Genomic DNA, 21,459 nt, shown 5'->3' on the forward strand with positions numbered 1-21,459 from the left:
AAGCAGGAGGAGAGAGGACACTGGGGCAGTAAGGTAGAGTTTCTACTCGCTGTGGCAGGAAATATTGTCGGCCTGGGCAACGTCTGGAGGTTTCCTTACCTCTGCTATAAAAATGGAGGAGGTAAGTAAATGTGATGCTCATTAATTGTCACCTGAAACGTGCAGGACGGTTATGCAGTGTTGTGTATGTCATCAATTCAGGTGCATTCCTGGTGCCATATGTGGTATTTGTGGTGACCTGTGGTGTACCACTGTTCCTGCTGGAGACCACCGTAGGCCAGTTCACCCAGGAGGGCAGCATCACCTGCTGGAGAAAACTATGTCCACTGGCAGAGGGTAAACTGTCCAGAATAACAGCTTTATTAGAGCAATGCAAAACACTGTAATACTGTGTAATCAGTGCTAGATATGTCAGGAGACAGGGGCTCAGGCAAGGCCGAGAAGATCTAAAGTGCACAGACTTAACATGAGAGCAGAAAGTTGCTCCACGTTCGACTATAGTAAATATCTCTATATATTTTTTTCACTTATCTACCGTTGACCTTATTCCCCAGTGTGGGATCAATAAAGTCTAATCTAACCAAACAAATTGTGTTGTGTTGTACGAATGCAAAAGCCAAAGAAAAAAACATTAACCAGATTCACAGGTAATCTTCTATGATGGGTAATGTCCATGTTTCATTGAAGTGTGAGGCAACATGGCCTCTATGACCCCAGCTAAACAAATATTAATATTTAAACAAGAGATTGATTCACAAGGGCATAAACTAGTTTGCAGGTGGCGCTACACTAAGGAAGCTGCAGAATTAGCCAGTGCCTCAAGGGTGATGGAGTGTGTGAAGTCAGATAAATCACAGTCAGTAATGACACTTGTTAACTTTACATGTTGAGTCTTGATAGAGCGCTGAATATCATACAATTCACTCTCTCAGTGGCTCTAATGATGAAAGTGCCAGGAAAAGGAAGTCATTTGTTTCATGTCAGGACAGATGAAGGCAACAAACAGCAACATTGCAAGAGTGAACAGGTTGAGCGTTGACTGAAAGCAGTTGCCCCAGAAAAAGATTCAGAAGGTAATTCTCAGCAGTTTGATCGTGCACTACTACTGTACACACAAATGCTTCCTCAGTAACATCGGACAGTATTGATCGACAGAGGCTGTTTCCAGATGAAGAACACAGCCTCCAAATATTGTTAAAGGTGCATTATGTAATAAATCTAAAGCAACTGGCCATAAAATCCTCCTAATATGTCACAGAAACTCAGGAATAATATTCATATAACAAACTGAACTCACCAACAACAACAGTACAGCCAAAATATTCACATTAAAAAAAATATTTTGCAGACTGCAGATCATGTTTATGTTTTGAAATCATGTTTTGGCATGTGGTGCCACCTACTGCTGTCTACCAAACTTTGCAGTCAGCTGCCGAGCAACCACAGGTTGCCAGTTACGTCAGAAAAAGAAACCTAAAAGACCTCAGTGTTTTGAATTTGAACGTAGTAACCGTTTTTAGCCACATTCTTACATATGGCACCTTTAAATTGTTTCTGTTCACTGAACTGTCCAGGGTGTACCCCGCCTATCGCCCCATGTCATCTGAGATTGGCACCTCGCAACCCTCCTGTGGAGGATAAAGCGGTAGATAATGGGTGGATGGATGGATGAATTAAGGAAGTCAAAGTTTTGGCTGTGTCTACACATGCAGGTATCGGCTACGGTGGGCTGCTGATTCTCTTCTACAGCTGTATGAGCTACATCATTATTCTGTCCTGGGCTTTGCTCTACCTGGTGTTCTCCTTCAGCTACCAGCTTCCCTGGTCCAGCTGTGACAACTACTGGAACACAGGTAGTACTGGACACGACTTATGCAGTAATCGTTTCATGATCTACTGATGTTACTTCACATATCAACGCTTCACTGGATATTAATGAGATCAGTGGGAGTTTAGTGTTTTTCAAACTGGGCCCTCACATAGAATGTTGTCCACCAATTATGCATATTGTATTGCAAGACACCATTTTTCACTGCAAATATACAGACTTGTAGTAAAAATAGCACAAGGATCCAAGACCCAGAAACAGATGTAGCACAATGAAATGCAGCCATCATCCATTTCAATGTTATTTCCCCTTTTTCTACTTTGACTGCTCTAACAGTTTCAAAATATTACGAGGCTGAACGTTTATCAGGAATTCGAGAAGACAACTTCTTTGTAAAAATCTCAGCATATAATAATGAAAAATGTAAAGAAATGCTTATGTTTAGCTCCAAAGATGGGTGGTATTACTGTTGAGTCGATGCTTGGGTTGTGGTAAGAGTTTTTAAATTGTTGTGTCTTTTTCTTTTATTGCTTGCCTTCAACAAAATTGCTCTATAATTAATAGAAGTGGGGAAACATTTCATGGAAAAAATGGCTCAAACCGCAGGACACAGCCCATCATACTCAATAGCCGCATAATGTTTGACAGTGTGATGCATTTTACTGTTTCCAACAAAGCAACACTCCCATTAATGTGATGACATTGTACAAATAAGTGTCTGAATATAGCATCTCACCATCCTTTCAGATGACTGTGTAGACTTCACAGTAAGAAATAACAGCGTGCACTGGACCAACAAGACAAACTCATCATCTGCTCCCACTGAATTCTGGGAGTATGGCTTCCTCTTGGCTCTTCTTCCAGTTCCAAACAAATATTACATGCTTGTTTTATGCAGATTAAACCAAACACGTTTTAATCCTTCACATTCTTCCATGTAGACGGCGAGTGCTGGCTATTTCAGGAGGAATTGAGGAGTTAGGCAGTATCCGATGGGAGGTGCTATTGTGTCTAATTGTAATGTGGATAACATGCTACTTTTGTATATGGAAAGGAGTCAAATCCACAGGAAAGGTATAGGCTTTAAACTGTGCAATGATACATGGCTCTGTTATATATTTACAAAAGTCACACTTGTCTTTTTTTCCCCAGGTGGTTTATTTCACTGCTACATTCCCCTACGTGATGTTGCTCATCCTTTTGATTCGTGGACTTTCTCTTCCTGGTGCTCTACAAGGAGTGGTATTTTATCTTCTGCCTGACCCCTCGCGACTCACAGATCCTCAGGTAAAGCAGCTCAGACACACACAGTGCAACAGTGTACAGCATGTGGACAGATGGACTCACTGTTGCTTTGCGGGAACAGGTGTGGATGGAGGCTGGGGCTCAGATCTTCTTCTCATACAGTGTGGGTGCCGGCTCTTTGACTGTGCTAGGCAGCTACAACCACTACAACAATAACTGCTATAAGTGAGTATTTGTTAATGAGCATGTTTTTTTAATGTGTAACCGTCCAGCAGGAATGTTACCGAGTCAATTGCACTCACCGTCCAAAGGCATAGCGCTTGTTCCTGGGTATATCCTGAAGTTAATTTCAATATCTTTTTCAAGGAGACATATTATGCCAAATCAACTTTTTAATCATTTTAATACTCATATTTGGGACTCTGGAGGCCCTATAAGTAGGCAAAGTGTCAAAAAAGATGACAAATACAGGAGATACAACATGCAATGTTGAATTGTTGTCTCGCAGAGTTCCACTTTGTCCCTAAAAAACACAAGAGTGCAGGCGAAGGGCAATAGTATCCGGAAGAGTGGAAGTCCACGAAGTGTTATATTCTTGTCTGCACAGTGCAGCACAGAGTTCTACACAAACGTCCAGCCTCAGAGGATGTACGTGTCCAGTGGATACATGTGCAAATGATTGCTTTTGCAAATGCTAACTGCTGTTAGTTGCCGCAGCATCAGTGACGCGGACATAGTTTCATGTGTCTCATTTGCATTTAAAGAGACAGGCACTCAAAACAGGACTGTTTTGGCAGGGTGATTGAACTGCTGTGGTACTTCATCCTTAAGGTATTTTGACCAAAGCACGTCACAGACAAGTTCATTAGGACACCAATGAAGACTTTTTCAAGACCTTCTCAAAATATTTTAAGACCTTATCGCCACTTCAAGATGCACATATACACATACTTCCTTTTAGTTTGCAATGAAATCTAAAAAGCACAACCAATACAAAGGAATATAAAGCAATACAAAAAGCCTCCCAGTTGTTTGCAGTTTATTTTGTACGATTTCAGATAATAATATTATTATTATTATTATTATCGTCACATGTACGCACTAGGCCTCGAGCTGATCTTGCGGGGTGAGCATGCCTGCACGTTGTTGTCTTTAAGAAAAGCGGGTAAGAAAATAAATACATTCATGCATACTTTTGCAGTCAAACTCTATGGACGAAATTTAACACCTCATGAAATCGTGATTAAGAGTGAACACTTGCCTTAATTCTCCGAAAATTGATTTATCGACTTAATACTTTAAGACCCTGTGGACACCCTGTTGTTTGTTCGCAATATCAAGAGTCTTTTAATCAAATTTAATATAATCAGTCAATTATATTGATCTCTGTAGCCTTAATTGTCACTGCTGCATTGAAGTGGCCTGAAATGTATGTTAGGGGTTCGTAAAATGTTATATTTGCCATTTATGTCTATGTTTAATGAAACACAATATGACGCCAACCAAAAAGGATGCCATTCTTCTAAAAGCACAGTGTTGCAATGGGTCACTTTGACCAGCGACATATAGCAGGATACATCACTAATTTCATCAGCAGGATAATTACATTTTGGAATCTGCATTCTCTATCGTGAGCTCTACTCACCATCTGGGAGCACGATATCCACGATTATAGCCACGTCCTACATACAAAAAAGCAACAACGGCGCCTGCAGTATTCAATCCACATCAAAAGCTGCTCAACAGCATCAACAACATGGCAATTTATCAGCCGTTTTCACTGCTCCATTCCTTTTTCACACAGCTACTTTTATCAAAACAAACAGAACAGCAATCAGTATGCATTTGAATAACTAATTATTGAGAAATATCTCCTACCTTGATTTTTTTCGGCGCTGATGGAATCGCACCTCTGGCCAAATCTTGCCGACAACACCAATTATGCCGTGGAGAAAATGTGGCAGGAAGGGTTAGCAATCGAGTGAGTGAGGAGCTGGAGTATATAGGGAGGGCTGATTGTAGGAGATGAGGAGCAGCTAGGATCACAGGTGAGTAGTGTTGGCTTGATGAGGAGGTGTGTCTTGGCAGGCAGAGTGGGGTCAGATGAGTGGAAAACTGCTGAATGAACTGTGACAAAAATATAACAGGAACATTTTTTTGGGGATTTTTCTAATATTTATATAAAGGTACATCACTCTTTTGCATGGTGGACTATGAGCACAAATTCTGTGTGTTCATGTTTTGCAGAGACTGTTTCTGGCTGTGTTTGCTGAACAGTGGTACCAGCTTGGTAGCTGGGTTTGCGGTCTTCTCAGTGCTAGGGTTCATGGCCCATGAGCAAGGCATTCCCATTTCAGAGGTGGCCGAGTCAGGTAATGCCAGCCACCAGAGGTATTCAGGAAGATGCATTGACACAAAGTGGGACGTATACAGATCAGTCAGGTCTGATAGTGTAGTTTGATAAGAGCCAATTTGACCAGAGTTATTGCAAATGTTAAGTATTTAAAAATATTAATCGCATAATTGTTTACATACAACATGAACAGAAGAGGTCCCGATATTGAGCCCTGGGGCACACCTTTCTACACATGAAGGACAAGAAGAAACAACCTACAGCATGTTCAGACAGATCATAGTTATAAAGCCTTTCTGCCAACTGCGTCAAAAGTCTATAAAAAGTACTTCACATTATATTTTGCAATCCAGTGGCTTGATAATGTAAATTACAACTGCGGTTATCGTAGTGTGTCTCTTCGTTTTTTGTTCTTACAGCAGTAAACTAACCGTAACTAATTTTCTAAAATTGTAGATGTGCGCAAACTGCGTTGAATTAATTTCCTTCTATTTTACGGAAAAGTGAGACATGTCCATGGACCTATATAATTATAACACTTTCCTTTAAAATACGCATTTGGTTTTCTTCAAATCAAATTTTCATGAATGAATATCGAGGCTCAATTGCAACGTTCTGCATTTGGCCTCTTTAGGTGTAATTATATTTCAGCTTTAGAAGGCAGACATATCTATATGTTGTTTTCCAGGTCCAGGCCTGGCGTTCATTGCTTACCCTCAGGCTGTAGCCATGATGCCTCTGCCTCAACTGTGGTCCATCTGTTTTTTCGTCATGCTCATTCTCTTGGGCCTGGACACACAAGTAAGAAACTATTTTTAGACAAACACGTTTCCATTAAGAAATCCGCTCATTCTCTCTTGTCTGCCTTCTGTTCAGTTTGTCGCAATGGAGGTGGTGATGACATCCATCACAGACATGTTTCCCACTGTGATACGTAAAGCACACCGTCGAGAGTGTCTCCTCCTCCTCTTCTGCCTCATCTGTTTTTTTTCTCAGCTTGTCATGATCACTGAGGTCAGAAAATGATCACATGTATTCATTATTAATACGACTTGGCAGTGTTGTGGTGTTAAAATGCAACGTTATCACGTTTGGTGACAGCACATTAGAGAAATGACAAGCTAAAATATGATGAGAAATGCACATTTGTTAGAAAGTACACAGTAATGTGTTAAGACTCCACAAAAAGCATGACTCAAAAGCACGACTCTAATAACAAAATCAGTTTACTTGTCTCAGAGGGTGGTTCGGTACACAAGGAACAATCGGCCCAGGCAAACAAATCCAAAAAGGGAAAGGCAAAGACAGAAGTCCAAAAAAATAGGAAAGCATAATGAACAGCAATGACGAACTGGCACAGAGGGGAAAGAGGAACACGGCTTATATAGACACAGGTGCATCTAATGTGGGCGGGGCAGACAGTCAACACAGGGGCAGGAAGTGAAGCGATCTGAGACGAGAGGAGAGGTAAGTTTCACAATAAAACAGGAAGCATGAAAGAAAGAAACAAAAAAAACATCTTAAAAGGAATGCCGAGATGTATCACAACAGGTACAATAAACATCACAAAACAGTGCAGTTTTTCCTTATTATGAAATTTATATTATGATTTTGACATTTACAGAAAATCAAATAAATGTTTGCACTTTTTTGTCTCCAGGGAGGAATGTATGTGTTCCAATTGTTTGACTACTACGCCTGTAATGGAGTGTGCCTCATTTTTCTCGCTGTGTTTGAAAGTCTGGCACTGGGATGGATATTTGGTAAGTGTCATATTGTGGTGTTGAATCACACAATAATATTATACGATTGGAGGATTCAAACCCCCACCTATAAAAATGAGTTTAAAAAATGTTGTTTCTTTTAAAAAAAATTTTAAAAAATAAAACAACAGATATTGAAAAAAAAATTAAAAAAAATCCCTGTGTGGTTAAAGTGGATGAACAATAGCATATTCCTATTAGACTGTGACACCATCAGGGTTGTGTGGTCACATTGGACACAGCTGCTCCAGAACCACAGACAATATTACACGGTGATCTTTAGATTAGACTGAGGACAACTGTTCCAATTATTCATACACACCTGGTCTCACTTTGTAACTGTACTGTTTATCTCACCTCATCTCCCCTGAAGGGGTCAAGCGGCTCTATGACATCATAAAAGACATGACCGGTGTGCGTGCCAACGTGTTCTTTAAAGTCTGCTGGCTCTACCTCACACCGCTCGTGTCACTGGTGAGCGATGAGCGAGGATGCAAGTGCTTAAATGACAATTTGCATTTCTGATATGTAAACGCAAGTCTCTTTTTTTTGTTGCGTTCACAGGTCTCGTTCATATGGTCTTTGATTGAGTACCAACCTCTGACCTTCAATCGTTGGTATACGTACCCAGACTGGGCGTATATGTTGGGCTGGATGCTTGCCCTATCCTCCATCCTGCTTGTGCCAGGCTGTGCTTTGTATAAGCTGGGAAATGGGACTGGAAGCCTCAGACAGGTAGGACAGAAAATCAACAAATTGCTTTGTGTATTCTTTATAGTCTCACCAGGTGGCAACCAGTCATGAACCATAGGAATTTGAATTGCCATTTTGAAGCCTCCAATCGTATGTTCAGAGGCGTCACCTGCAACAGTCAATCGCACTTGTGTTGGCTTATTCGTGCAATACTTTATTGCATGTTTTCCTCTTAATGGCATTAAAATTCACAAAAGACCCGAAACTTGATACCATACTATTGTTACCACTTTGTCTGTGATAGTAAAATGGTTCCTTCTCTAATTTTGTTGCGAGTGCAGCTTTAAGTTTAATACAGATTACTCTTTTCAAAACCCCTGGGCCATTTTAACACCATCAGTGAAAATACACATGGACATGAGAACTTTGTGCTATTTAAGACGATACAATAGACTCATTCACACAATACTCACGCCATGTTCTTCACAACTTCCTTTCCTCCTACGATCCTTTTATGCAAAAAACTAATGTCCTGTCCTGAACTAATGTGCAAAATCTGAAAAACCTGCAATAGAGTGAATGCTTCTCACGCCTGTCACAATGTCACATTGTTACAGCAAAGTCACATAGATACTCATCTACAAAACAAGTTTTCAGTTTGATTATTGCATCGATACTGTCTTGCCACTACAACAATGTAAAAAACTCTATGGCTTTTATACTTTTGTTCCTGGTGTATATAAATAATATACATATAAGTGACTATTTATCTCCCTTTCTAAGCGTTTTCATCACCTGTGCCAACCTGAACCCATCAGCTTGCTGACTAAAGTGAGAGAAGCTGAGCTGCAGCACATCGCAGGTGAAGAAGTGCAAATGTCCACTGCCTGATACGAAAGGTCATCTGATCCCGAGCTCTTCTGCAACTGTATTAAGTATAGCCCCACGAGTACGAGCTGCAAATGGGTGGGATGATTCTGAAATGTTAACATGAAATAAATGACTTATTAAAAGAAAATACTGTATATAAAAATTTGATGAGAAAAACTTTCTGCTTCAGTCTCAATGAGAACACTACTCATCATTTTCTCGGACACCACGCAAAAAGTTGTCCCTCGTACAATGACTTGTACCCTTTGGAATGTTCTAGGTTTCTACATGAATTTGTCATGAAATGTGATCTGACCTTCATCCAAGTCTTAAGTGTTAGAAACACAATATACTTTAGCTAAGCACACACTACTGAAATATTTCACGTTTTTATTAAACTAGTGCAGTGCCCGTAGGAAGTATGTATTCCTATAGTGGGAGCTGAAGCACACAATTAGACATGGGGTGGAGCTCCCCTGAAACTCGTCCCCTTGGAAACAGTGATACAGCGATACACATCCTACGTAAATGAATTCAAAAATATTCAACTCTCGAGCTATTCGGGCTAAAGAAAACTGTCAGGCTAGGGCTATGACACACGTCAATACATGAACAAACATCGTTTGTTACCAGTGGGCTATTCGCGACCTGTAGAACCGTGTCCATTAGGTCCACATCCATATATTTTTAAAACACTCACTCACTTTTTTCACACTTCCAGCTTTACACATCAACATATCTTGATAGTAGATGTTTGGTAAGATTATTTGGAGTGTTTTTAATCAGTCAAAGCTCAAAGTCACACCTCTAATTAGCATATGTTGTAGTCATTAGTCTCGGCAGGGGTTCACTTGTTTTTTTCCACCCCAATTGTGAATGCTTAATCAGTGTTATATGAGCTCGATTGTGAACACTGTAAATTAACCATAGTTGTGATTGTGAGAGTGAATGGTTGTTTGTCTCTCTATGTGGCCCTGTGATGGACTGGCGACCTGCCCTGGGTGTGACCCGACCTTTCGCCCTATGTCAGCAGAGATTGGCACAGCGCCCTCCCCGGAGAAGATGGATGCATGACCTATGATAGTCTGCTTCTCGGCCTATGTCCCATAACTGGAGGACCTTAAAAGATAAGCAGAACAGATGAAAGATGGATGGACAAGACGTGACAAAATTCTTCCCAAAGTGACAAGACAGTGCAGTAATCATGGCGTTTGCCATACATGCATTAAAACCTTGACAAGCTACTCATTCCCAGGTCAGAAACTGGATTAAGTCAAGGTTATGTCAATGATTTTTAAGGGACATTCAACAGTAATATGGGTTTTACGTGACACTCTCTGCAACGGTTACATTTTATATTGCTTTATTGAAATACCTGACAGTTATGTAATACACAAAGTATAAACCACTTCAGATTCCAGAGCTTGTGTGCACACAAGCACAAAGTGGATGGAGAAAGAAAAAAGTCATACATATACTGCATGCATTAAGTCACTTGAGTTGGCATTTTTTTTATGTCAACATAGTCAAACTCCAAGGCTCACAATGCAAATGATGCTACATCTGTGAAGAAAACAAAAGAACGCAAACAATCAGTGGCTCGTTGCAAACAAAAAGAAAAACAAACAAACAAACCATAAAAGGAAACTTGTTGCATGGTGTGACTGTTTATCTGGGAAATACTGTGTTTAAGCAGCAGTCTGTGGGTGTTTGAAAATTGCTTTCCCTCTCACAAGACGTGCCATTTATATGTTAAGAATAAGGACTTTGGTGAATAATCGCTCAAGGTGATGTGGAACGTAAATGAAATCAGTCTTTAAGGCTTTGATGGGTAGCATTTGAAAACAAAGCCCCTGCAGAAGTCCAGAGTTCTGCAATCTCTAATGCAACAGGAGGATTTTCTCCACAACATTAAGCTCCCAGTTTTGCCACTGGGACATTTTTCTCTTCAGGTCATGTTTTTTTTAAGGCACCAAACTTGGTGAGCGCTCTCTTTCTCCCTCTCTCTCTGTAAAAAGGTTGAAGGTTGACAATATTTTCTTTTCATTTTCACATTTATCTAGTTAGATGGATTTATTCACATTTTCCTGAAATAAAGTCATTAGTCAGGTGCGACACCTAAACTGGTAGTACATAAGGAAGAAGCCATCAACATTAAGGAACACCTGAGTGCTAAGTCAGTTCTCATCCTCCAAAGGGAACACAATCCATTTTCATATAATCCTTTAAGTGGCTCACATGCAGAGACCCTCTCTTCTTCTGTGCGTGGCTCTATAAAGTCTGCAGTGGGGATCGAAGATGATGTCATGGAAATGAATTGCACTTTAATGCTTTAATTATAGGATCGTGTTTCAGACACTTAACTCTGCTGAGGTGAATTCATCAGCTGGAAACAAAACTGTAAAGTAAAAAAAACAAAAAAACACACAAACATAATACATGTTGACCTAACTACCAGTTCACCACTGGCTGGTCCTGAGTACTCACTCTTCTCCTCAAGGCACTGTAGGTTGTGCTAACCAGTAGAGCTGTCAGGAGGCGTTATGTTCTTTTCAGCGGCATCAAGCTTCCTGTTCTGTTCCAACTGCTGTGATACAGGACAGGTCTGGTTCGGGTTCAGTATTGTGTTGAGAAAGAGATAAGGTGACACATCTGGATTCTCAGCAGAAAATGGCCCCTGGGCTTCACCTGTGACAGCATTCCCTGGTTGAGCAGGAGAATCTTGATGAGACGGGGTTAACAATTCCTGTAGGATTTTGAGGTTTGGGTAGTTGCTTGACTCAGCCATGGTACTGTGTAAATGTTCCCAGGACCTAATACTTTCCAGTCTGCTGCTGGGGTTGTGAACAGCCTGGCACAACAGCTCTGTGTGTTGGCGAAGCTGGGCAATGTTCTGCTCTGTGGCGTTGCTCTGGCGCAGCAGCTCCTTAGTGCGCAGCGTAATGTCCAACAAACCCGACTGTCGGAGGACTTCTACCGTGTTGAGGAAACGGCGGTGTTGAAAATTTGTGGTTCCAAATCTGCGGAGGCCTCTGGTTGCAAGAAAGGTGGAGGTGGTGGTGGTGGTATTGTTGATGGGGGACACAGATGGGGAGCACTGGCTCGAGGAAGCAGTGGAGGAACAGGAAGAGACAGTATCTCTGGTTGTCGAGGAACAAGCCTGTGCAGAGGCTAACACTGCTAATTTGGGTTGCTTATGAAGGTGTTGCAGAGTCATGGTTTCAGTTGTACTCTCACTCTTGTGTTCTATGTGCACCCTCTTACTCAGATTCTGGGATTCATCATTTGATGAAGATTTATCAGGTGGCTTCTTGCTAGGGTGTGGTGCGATGCAAGGGTAGGAGTTTAAAATAGGAAAGTACGTGTCATTTGCTTTCTTGCCTGTGAAGTTGGGATTCCGGGACACGGAATGTTGGATCTGCAGGGTGGTCGGCAACAAGATTGGCTGCTGGCAGAGAATCATATGGGGTGCAGCAACATTGCCGGACTCCCTGCTTATATTGTTCCAAAGCAGCGGACCATTTTTCTGGACTGCGTCAGGCTGCTGGGACAGGGAGGAAGAAGAAAGCCAGAATGAGAGAAGGAAAACATGGACTAAAATGAAAATGTTATGAGTTATGAGAATGGAAACACCCACAATCGTAAAGAGTCTTCAGAGTCCATGGCACCGAAGTGACATGCTAATGGAATTCTGTATGATGTCTGACTGTCTTACCTGATTCAGCATCATATTCTTGACAACGTAAATGGTCCGGAGATCGCGGCCTGCTGGGATCAGGGAAGGAGTCCCAGGATTTCCTTGCCCATGCTCTTGGTTTTGGCCAGACTGTGAAGTTTCAGTGCGCTCACTGCCTCTGGACTGGCTTTTGTTGCTATGCTGGTCCTCTACATCTGTCTGCTGCCAATCTGAGCCTTCTGCGGTTAAGATGCAGCAATTTAGAATTTAAAAAACCACAAGTAAAAACAGCACCAGTACCCATTCCCCTGTATTTCTTATCCAAATTTAAGTCAGCGATGCACACACTAGTGTCTTTAGTAAGTCACCTGCTGAGTCCGAAGCAAGTCAGGTGACCCATTTGATAGATACGCAATTAACAGATAAATAGAAATCAAATTCAAAACAATTTGTTGTGCAATAAACAGACAGACAGAGATTCCATAAATTAATAGAAAGATTCTCCTTCACACATAATCTTGATTTTAACAGGGTATATGCAGGAAACCTGAAGTTAATTTAAATAGCTTTTAAGACTTTTTCAAGACCTTCTCAAAATATTGTGAGACCTTATCGCCACTGCAAGCTGTAATCAGCAACACATATTTAACTCACAAAACAGTTTTAACTCATAAGCTTGAAAGGAACAAAGCGGGGACTTTTTAAGTCCCCGTGGACACCTTGTTTAAGAATGTCCACCAAGTTAAAATGAACATGTCAGCCCAGTAACATCTTTCCCAATGTTAAATTCACAAAACAGTGAAATTGCCCAGCATTTTACAATAGATAATCATATTTGGCATGTTGTGAATTCTCTGGTTATATATCTGCCATGTGTACTTAAACTCACCAGAGTAGCCAGAGTCTTTTTCCGAGCTGCAGTGGGAGCCAGTTCCACTGGAACCATTTGTGTCTTTAGTGTCACAAATTGCCAGCAGAGTTGTGCTGTTCCTCTTATCTTTGGCATTCTTGCTTGAGGGATCGCAGGGACTCTGCTCACTTAAACGAGGCTGTTCCTTTGGCATACTGGACCCTAATGGGAAAAACGCATGATATTGAGACGGTGCATGAATACCATACAGATACCGACACAAAAACAGAACTTTAGGTCACACCGTGCATCTTCCTGTCATACACAGCGTGTTGAGACAGGTTCTAGTAGTAAGAGTAACAAGAAGGGGGTCACACTGTCTGTGACATAGTGGCTAGCACTGTTGCCTCACGCAAGAAGGTAGCCGGCTCAAATCCCAATTAGACAGAGGTCCATGTGGAGGATTAATTGGTAGACAATGACTGAGTAATAACAATAATAAGAACTCCTTCAGTTTCAACAGAGTCCCTCCACACCTTGTGAGCTTGGAACTTAATCATAAACAAAAACCTTTGCAGCCATTTGTGTTGTTTCAAATTGTCATTTTGAAAAGATGACAAAAATGTTCAGTTTTTGGCCATAGAGAAGCAAAGAAACCAGATCATGTTCACATTAATCATCAGAGAACGTTTTTATTCACTAAACCCTACTCAAACCAGTTGACAATTTAATAAAAAGCACCCATATGCCTCTGCTGGATAGAAATGATGCACGACAATAGAAAAATTATATCTGACTTTCATGATCAGATGTATTCACCCCCTGTCAAGTCACGTCAGGGCAAAGTTATTGTTCAGTTAGCAGCAGTTTGCTTCAGGGGAATGAACAGTGCAAACAACAAAGGAGGCACTCAACCATCCATCCGAGCTCTCCTCTTTGATAAACACAAACACTCCCTTTTCAAAACAGTTTCACCTGTCACTAAGCATTTGAACTTGTTAATTTTGTCACTATTGTTGGCCATGTTATGTCTCGGCTCCTAGTATTTTGGAAGGGAGCGGTTCAGCGAAGGCAGCACCGCTCCCTCCCACCCTCTCTCCCTGTTATGTAACACTACTTTTTAGTCCTGCCCTCTCTGACATACACTATTTTCTCATAATGCTCGTCAACACATACAACACACAACACAAAAGCAAATACAAACAGTCGGAAATAGTTGAGACTTTCAACATGTTATCTTTGCATTTCATATCATGAACCTGGAAAGTTATAATAACGGTGACATATTGAGTAGGAAGTTTGTAAATGTATTTATATCAACGCCTATACATTTATAATCGCGCCTTTAGTTCGAATCATACCTCCAAGTGTTGCAAAGAATATTTCCAGTAAAAAAAGGTGCTTTCCTCCTTTTGCACGGATATTGAACGCAGGTAAAGACTAGTGTGACAAAGCGATTCCACGCCGTGAAAATGATCGGTGAGAATTACAGTTTAAATTGATTCATTTTCCTCTCTTTGTCAAATACACCGACTCCAGTCAAAGCGGTCTCAACAGTGTCCGTCAAGCTAGTGAGAAAACGGATAAGAGCACTTCCGGTTGGTTGCAAATAAAAGCCATAGACTACATACAACTAAAACCGAAACACGTTTAAGTAAGGAAATCCTACTTATTACACATATTGAAACATCACTTTGTGTCATTTCACTATTTACATGTTATTAGAACAGAACTTACCTGGAATTTTATCCATCTGTGGCAACTCTAAAGACGTGTGTTTTGAAATCCCGGTGGCTAAATCTCGCTAACTTGACGTCGCCATTTGACGTAAGGACGAAACGTTAAAAGCAGAGGTCGCGATAATAATCAATACCAAACACATTGTATCATTAAAGCGTGTGTGTTGGAACAATAATGAGAAGAATTCGCTGAAAAAAAAACGATTACACTCGGACTTTGCCAAGTGTCTGTCCCGGCGTGTCTGCATTACCTTAAATGAACCCGGAGCACAACTGCCTGCTGGAAGTGGGGCGAGCTAACAAAAACATCAGCAAGAGACACTTTGTTTCATTAACGCGTGTGTGGAGGAACAATAATGAGGGGATAACTCGCCGACAGCACGATTAAACCCGCACTTTGTCAAGTGTCTGTTGTTTAGCGTCCGCATTACCTTAGCTGAACCCAGAGCCAGAGCCGCCTGCCGGGGGCGGGGCCACCTAACCACACGGACACGATGACGTTGCGTTCATTGGTCTGCAAGGAAACGCCACAGCCAATCAGAGGCTCGCGCACGTGCAGCAGGCAGGCCAGGCACTGACAAGTGTGGTAGTAGAAGAAGAAGAAAGTAACTCAAGTGTTCAGGAACAAAACAAGATGACGACGTGCCTGTTGGGTTCAAATCACGTTTTGGATTCATGACTAAATTATACAGAGAGAAAGGAGCATTCAGTGAAACCTTGTTGCTGAGATGGGCACAAACAGCAGCGGATCATATTGTGCAATCAAGCTGAATACATTAGCATGTCAACATCAGGATAAGAGCCAATTATGGAGAATATCATGCCATACTGTCAAACCTTGTGTCCTCCCAGTCATGGCACCTGTAAGAACTGAAGTGACAGAGATAGCAACGTTTTTCATCACATCAAATTGAGGGGCATAAAAGTGAGGCAAGACCCCCTATACCTCATGGGGTCAGGCTCACAGTATAAACTGACATCCACTCCCCATGCTTCAGGAACCACACAAGACACACACACAATCCCTAACCAACCAACAAGGCATTTCAGTTAGTCAGCTTTTGCTAGAATTCTATAACGCTCCTTTCCTGGTCATCCAGAGCTAAGAATAACCAGAGAGTATTATTTATTAATTATTAGTATTACTACTCCTTGAATGTGCTGTAAAAGGCCTATGACAATGTGTGCAAGTTTCAAAGCTGCTGCCATTTTTAAATAAATGCCATTAGTATAATTATCACATATTAGTGTACGGCCTGCAACCCTGGAAAATTTTAATTATTTTGTAACACCAAGAAAGAAAAAAGTTTAGTGCTGTAGCAGCAGTCCCACATACCCCAACCACATTTTTTATTAACTCATGCCCACCTCTCTACTGGTTACTTAACAATGTTGTAAAACATAAATGATCTGCAAGTCCTGTCGGATAAATTGAAATCCTAAACTTTCATAAATGTGTGTGCAGAAAAAGAGAGGCAAAAAGCTGAAAAGCAATACTTGCAGCAGACTCTTTATTTTTACATTAAAACTTCAGATAACTTGACAGACAACTCACATCCTCTCCAAAAATGACAAGGACACGTCAGTACAATTCAAATATTTTCTAAATCAGCTGCAAGATAAGATCATAAAAAAAAAAAAGTGCCAATAGACAGGCTAAATCACGTGCAATCCGAGTGCATGCAATTCTTTGTGGAATATAGTTTGGTAATACATTTATTATACACCTTTTCCTCACCCATTTCCATAGTTATTCCTCAGGATACAGAGACAAGGCTCACACACACATACACGAGGCTATTGACTCCAGTTGTATCAGTCCAGTATCTCTACCTAGATTTGGTGAAATAGTGTGGTTCCCGAGATTCAAGTTTGTCAAGTGCATACAGCAGAGCAGAGGCATTTTTTAGACCTGGGTGTCTGCTGACGTACATGCTCTCCGGGGAAGAGAATTTAATAAAAGATGCACAGGTCTCTCTGTTGTGGGCCTTGGCTGCAGCGTTGGCTAGAATGTGCATTATCCTCAGCAGGACAGTCTCGCTGAAAACCACAAAGCAAAAAAACAGGTCAAAGTGACAGCAACAATGGGCGGCCAATTTAAAAAACACGGAACACACAACTATACAGCCATGAAGATAAACGACTGCAAAGTGCACACCTGCCAGCATAAATACTAGAGGCCAGGCACCAGGCAGCCTCCCCCTCTGGCGTTGGGGGCTCTTGCAAGACTTGACGGGACAAGCAGAGGGCCGCTCCTGCCAGCTGTGCAGGTGGGAACACCACACACTGACCCTCCAGAAGAGTGAGCTCCAGCAGGTAACGAGCCATCCACACCACCTGATGGCACAAAAGACGCGGCGTCATACTTCAGACGTGTACGAACAAAGTTTATTTTGTTTTTGTCAGGGCACCATTTGATTCCGTTTCAGAGGTCTGATTGTTTTCAGTTGATCCGTGTCAAAGGGAGAAAATATTCACATTTAAGAAACTGAAAAATCAGAACGCTTATTTTAATTATTTAAAAAAAACTTTACACAAGATTAGTAAAAGGAGAGTCCCTGAATAGCTTACTGGAAATATTTCCAGCCACAAGGCCTAAAAACATTAAAAATTGAAAATGGGACAAAGGAAACCAGGTCTACCTTAGCACTGCAGCGAGCAATGGAAGCAAGAAGGAGAAGAAAATGTAGAGGGGGGCAGTAGGACAAATCAAACTTCAGCCCACAGAGGACTTTACGCTCCATTCGCAGCAGCTGATGTTTCGTATAGGTGTGGTCCATCACGTAGCAGAGTCCAGACACCTGGAGGAGGCAACAGAAGCAGGAAGAGAAATGTTTGATAAAGAGGAAGACTATTAATCTCCCATGGCCATGTATGACTGGCTTTCACTGAAAACTCAAGTTAACACACTGAACTATTACTATAGGGGAAGAGGAGAGCCAAGAGACTGTACCTCAGGGAGCAGACATTCTTCTTTTTTTGCAGCGAGGAAGAGGCAGACCATGCCGAGGAGCTGCAGATTGGCAGTCGTCACCTTGAGCTGACGCAGCGAGCAGTTGACGAGGTGTATCGCCAGATAAAGGGTCTCTTCCTGGAAGTGCATTATTTCCTGTTAGGAAATAAACAGGACATTTTTAATACCATAGATGATAAAAGCAATAAAGTTTCATAGGTTTAACCCTGTAAAGCCCAAACCATTAAATAGTCGACAGATAATGTAAATTCTTTTTTTTCAAATGTCAATTTCCATATAGGAGTTTTAATTTGTATCATATTTGATACAGCGGGTCACAACGCTCAAAGATTCTTTTTTTCCTTGCACAAAAAATACAAACAAATCCAACAAAAACTTTTTGCAGTTCACAACCTTTTTATTTTGAGTGGTGGTAGGCTTGAAGACAGTTCAGACAAAGATGCACTATGCATTTCTCACAGTACACACACAGTAAATCTGTCGGTTTACTCAAACTGGCTGTTAAGTCCATAAAACGTAAAATGCTTCAGAAAACAAAGATATTCAGTTTGAGTGAGTAGATACAAATAGCTTCATTTTAAGGATGAAGAAACCCTCTCACAGCGAGACTCACATGAACTTGAATAAGCCAGTCAACCAGGATTGCGCGAGTGGCGTCTGTGAAATGCCGAGGCAGGTCAGCGTTAGGGAAAGAGTTCCATGTCTGATTTCTCTGCAGCGTGACGACAGGGAGAAACAAAAAACACTAAGTTAAAAAGCTGCATCACAATAATAGAGTATTGGCACCAGTGTTCCAGGTTGTTCCTGTCATGTCTGTAGTTCATTTTCCCAAAACATCCAACAGACACAGATTTAAAGTCTCACCATCATGACCAAGAACATGTCCCAGGCGTATGTTCTGTCCCATATGAGGCCCAGTTTCTCCAGAGCCGTCTCTACCTCATGGCGCAGAAAGCTGGGCACCAGCGACTGGAGGCTGTGCAGAGGCGGCAGGCCGTGAGGGTAGAGAAGGACATGCTCCTCCACATCTGCACAGGACGTAAAGGGAAAACTCAAGTTATCTTAAAGTCGCAGAGCACCGACTATTGTTTTGTTGTGCATTCATAGTTCACATTAAAGGCCTCAACATTATGTTTTTTTTTTTCTTAAAGCCAGAGCAACATAATCATAATGTTGATGAACATAGACTGTTTTTCCTATTTGCACATGTCCCCGTACAACAACACTTCAGTCCAGTTAGAGGTGGACTCTTGATTTGCAGTAAACAGACACTTGCTTGAATCGGCTGGTACCCACACGTGTACAACCAATCACTCAAGGAATGTAAGGACAAACAAATGAACATGAACTCATGACAAGTAATAGCCACCACTGGAATGTAACTGCAGATCAAGTATGAACAAGTGGAGTACTTGACTGAGGCAGATCATCATTTTTGTATTATTGGAACTGTGGCCCGTTTTGTGCATGTTGGTCCAGTGTGCCGTTAAGTTTTTTTTTTTTTTACATGCAGAAATTATGGCGCATTTGTCTTTGGTATGAACAGCATTTACAAAAAAATAACTTAGTATTGATTACACTACCAGCTGAGTGTGTCCGACTGTCCTCGTGGAAGTCCATGATGATGCCTTCACTGGTTTGCATCGATAAACTCCTCTCCTGCAAACACACACCTTACACTTCAACGCAAATATGACCTGCAAGTGGATCCGACAGAACAAGTGAAATCTAATCTTCTGCTACTGTAATGTGTGCCGTCACATCGTGACACTATTCTAACCACATGCAACAGTCATGAGCTGGCAGGGGAGATTAAAGGCAGGAGAAGATTGTGAATGGTCATGTTTTGGGAGAAGATTGACCAGCAGGACAGAAGGCTCACCCATCTGCGTTCTGGCTCCATTTTAACAGGAGCCATCCTGGACTCCTCTACTTCAGCAGGCTGCCAGCGATCTATAGGCCCACAGGCGTTGGCCCAAGTTCTTAATGGGGCTCGCCTCTCATCCGCCTGGAGGGACAACAGAAGGTCTTTACCGATGTGATCCGACATTTAAAAAATGCATCGCAGCCACAGTCTCATTAACAGAGAACCCTACATATCTTTACTGGGGAGTGTGCGAGTGTGAAGTGAACGCAGAAATGCCATGAAATCAACATAGTCTAATAATGATTCCATCCTGCTCAACATAAAAAATGTCCTACTCCACCAAGGCTACAACTGAGGATTCTGTTTTTTATTTATTTATTTATTTTAAATTAATGATACTTTCCTCAATCAATTACAGTCACAGCAGCAAATTCACTAAAAGCAGAATGATTTGGGTTAGAAGACCAATTGTAATTTTTCTGACATATTGTGGCTGTGGTTTAGTTTGCAATACGAATGTATTCAAGTCAAATTTTAAACAACATTGAGCACCGAATTAATCTATTGGCATATATATAAAGGGAATGGGGGATAATAAACTGAAAAAGTGATTTGCTGTTCAGTCCTAAAGCAACCAGTTGATATTTACTTACAATCTATTTAAGGTCAGCTGTAGTGTTAATTATTTAAGTTAATCCAGTAAATTGTTTGAGAACAAAACATGTTGTTTCTCAAACCAAAGACACTTAGTTTACGATCACAGGGGCAATGTAAACATTTAAAAAGCTGACACCAACTAATAATTACCAGACAAATAAACACAAATTAATAAATTATCAAAACAGTTGACGACTGATGTAGTAGTCGTTAATTAATCGATTAACTGTTGCAGCCCTCGATCAGGTGACCTACTTCTAACACTTGGCAGCTGAACGCAATTAGGAGTAGAGTTTATCGAACAGGATTCATCTCCACGTGGGAAAACACTCAAAAAACGAAATATATACAACACAACAAACAAACAAAAAAAGAGTTGACATGAAAACATTTATTTCATGACGCGAAGTTCATTGAGACATAATAACCTCACCTTCTTGTGTAAGTCCAGCAGGGGCTTGGAGTCAGAGAAGCCGGTCCTGGCCATGTCACAGCCGGACACAGAGTTCCCGTAACCGCTGCAGCTACTTATCCACAGGTGACGACGGAAGAAGAACAGAGAGTGCGGCCATGTTGCTGCGGACAGCCGCTCTTAAAGACAGGTGGGGCGGCCTGATTGGGTGTGTGGACACCGCCGACTGGACAGGAGAAGGACTTCCGGTCTTTATTGCTTCGAAAATTAAACTGTATTTAGCTCATTGTGTGACTGACTGTACATAACATCAGTATATACACTATAACCAGCCGTGACACTGAAAACAGTAGTTTATTCATATTTATTATTGTGGCTAACATAAAAGCACAGTGACGTGAACAGGCATTTTGTAGGGCAGGTGCTCAAATGAAAAGGGGCACCCCTCTCATAATTATCAATTGGAAAACCTACATTTTGCATACTTTTATTTGGTTTAGTTTAGTTTAGTTTTTTTGCATTTCTCAGCTCA

The 21,459-nt window shown here is 41.3% G+C and overlaps 3 protein-coding genes across 3 annotated transcripts; 1 reads left to right on the forward strand and 2 right to left on the reverse strand.

Moving 5' to 3' along the window:
- On the forward strand, positions 1–8,773 carry LOC310925029 (sodium- and chloride-dependent GABA transporter 2-like; the record flags this gene model as incomplete). Its single annotated transcript, XM_083886896.1, has 14 exons — positions 1–121; positions 202–336; positions 1,713–1,853; positions 2,576–2,663; positions 2,770–2,902; positions 2,981–3,115; positions 3,195–3,298; positions 5,321–5,445; positions 6,115–6,227; positions 6,303–6,440; positions 7,087–7,189; positions 7,563–7,663; positions 7,754–7,924; positions 8,666–8,773. The coding sequence occupies exons 3-14, from the start codon at positions 1,754–1,756 to the stop codon at positions 8,771–8,773; spliced, it is 1,419 nt and encodes a 472-aa protein (XP_083743022.1). The 5' UTR covers positions 1–121; positions 202–336; positions 1,713–1,753.
- A 2,494-nt stretch (positions 8,774–11,267) lies between these two features.
- LOC310925030 (CLOCK-interacting pacemaker-like) lies at positions 11,268–13,589 on the reverse strand (the record flags this gene model as incomplete). Its single annotated transcript, XM_083886897.1, has 4 exons — positions 11,268–12,296; positions 12,468–12,667; positions 13,318–13,500; positions 13,583–13,589. The coding sequence occupies 4 exons, from the start codon at positions 13,587–13,589 to the stop codon at positions 11,268–11,270; spliced, it is 1,419 nt and encodes a 472-aa protein (XP_083743023.1).
- Positions 13,590–16,846: 3,257 nt separating this feature from the next.
- On the reverse strand, positions 16,847–21,002 carry ccnp (cyclin P; the record flags this gene model as incomplete). The annotated part of the gene is made up of 9 exons (XM_083886898.1): positions 16,847–17,057; positions 17,176–17,354; positions 17,660–17,818; positions 17,971–18,126; positions 18,605–18,703; positions 18,856–19,019; positions 19,572–19,650; positions 19,874–19,999; positions 20,949–21,002. The coding sequence occupies 9 exons, from the start codon at positions 21,000–21,002 to the stop codon at positions 16,847–16,849; spliced, it is 1,227 nt and encodes a 408-aa protein (XP_083743024.1).
- Between the last annotated feature and the right edge of the window lie 457 nt (positions 21,003–21,459).

The sequence above is a fragment of the Microchirus variegatus genome (genome assembly GCF_963457635.1).
Source record: "Microchirus variegatus genome assembly, chromosome: 3".
In the NCBI taxonomy this organism is placed as follows: domain Eukaryota; kingdom Metazoa; phylum Chordata; class Actinopteri; order Pleuronectiformes; family Soleidae; genus Microchirus; species Microchirus variegatus.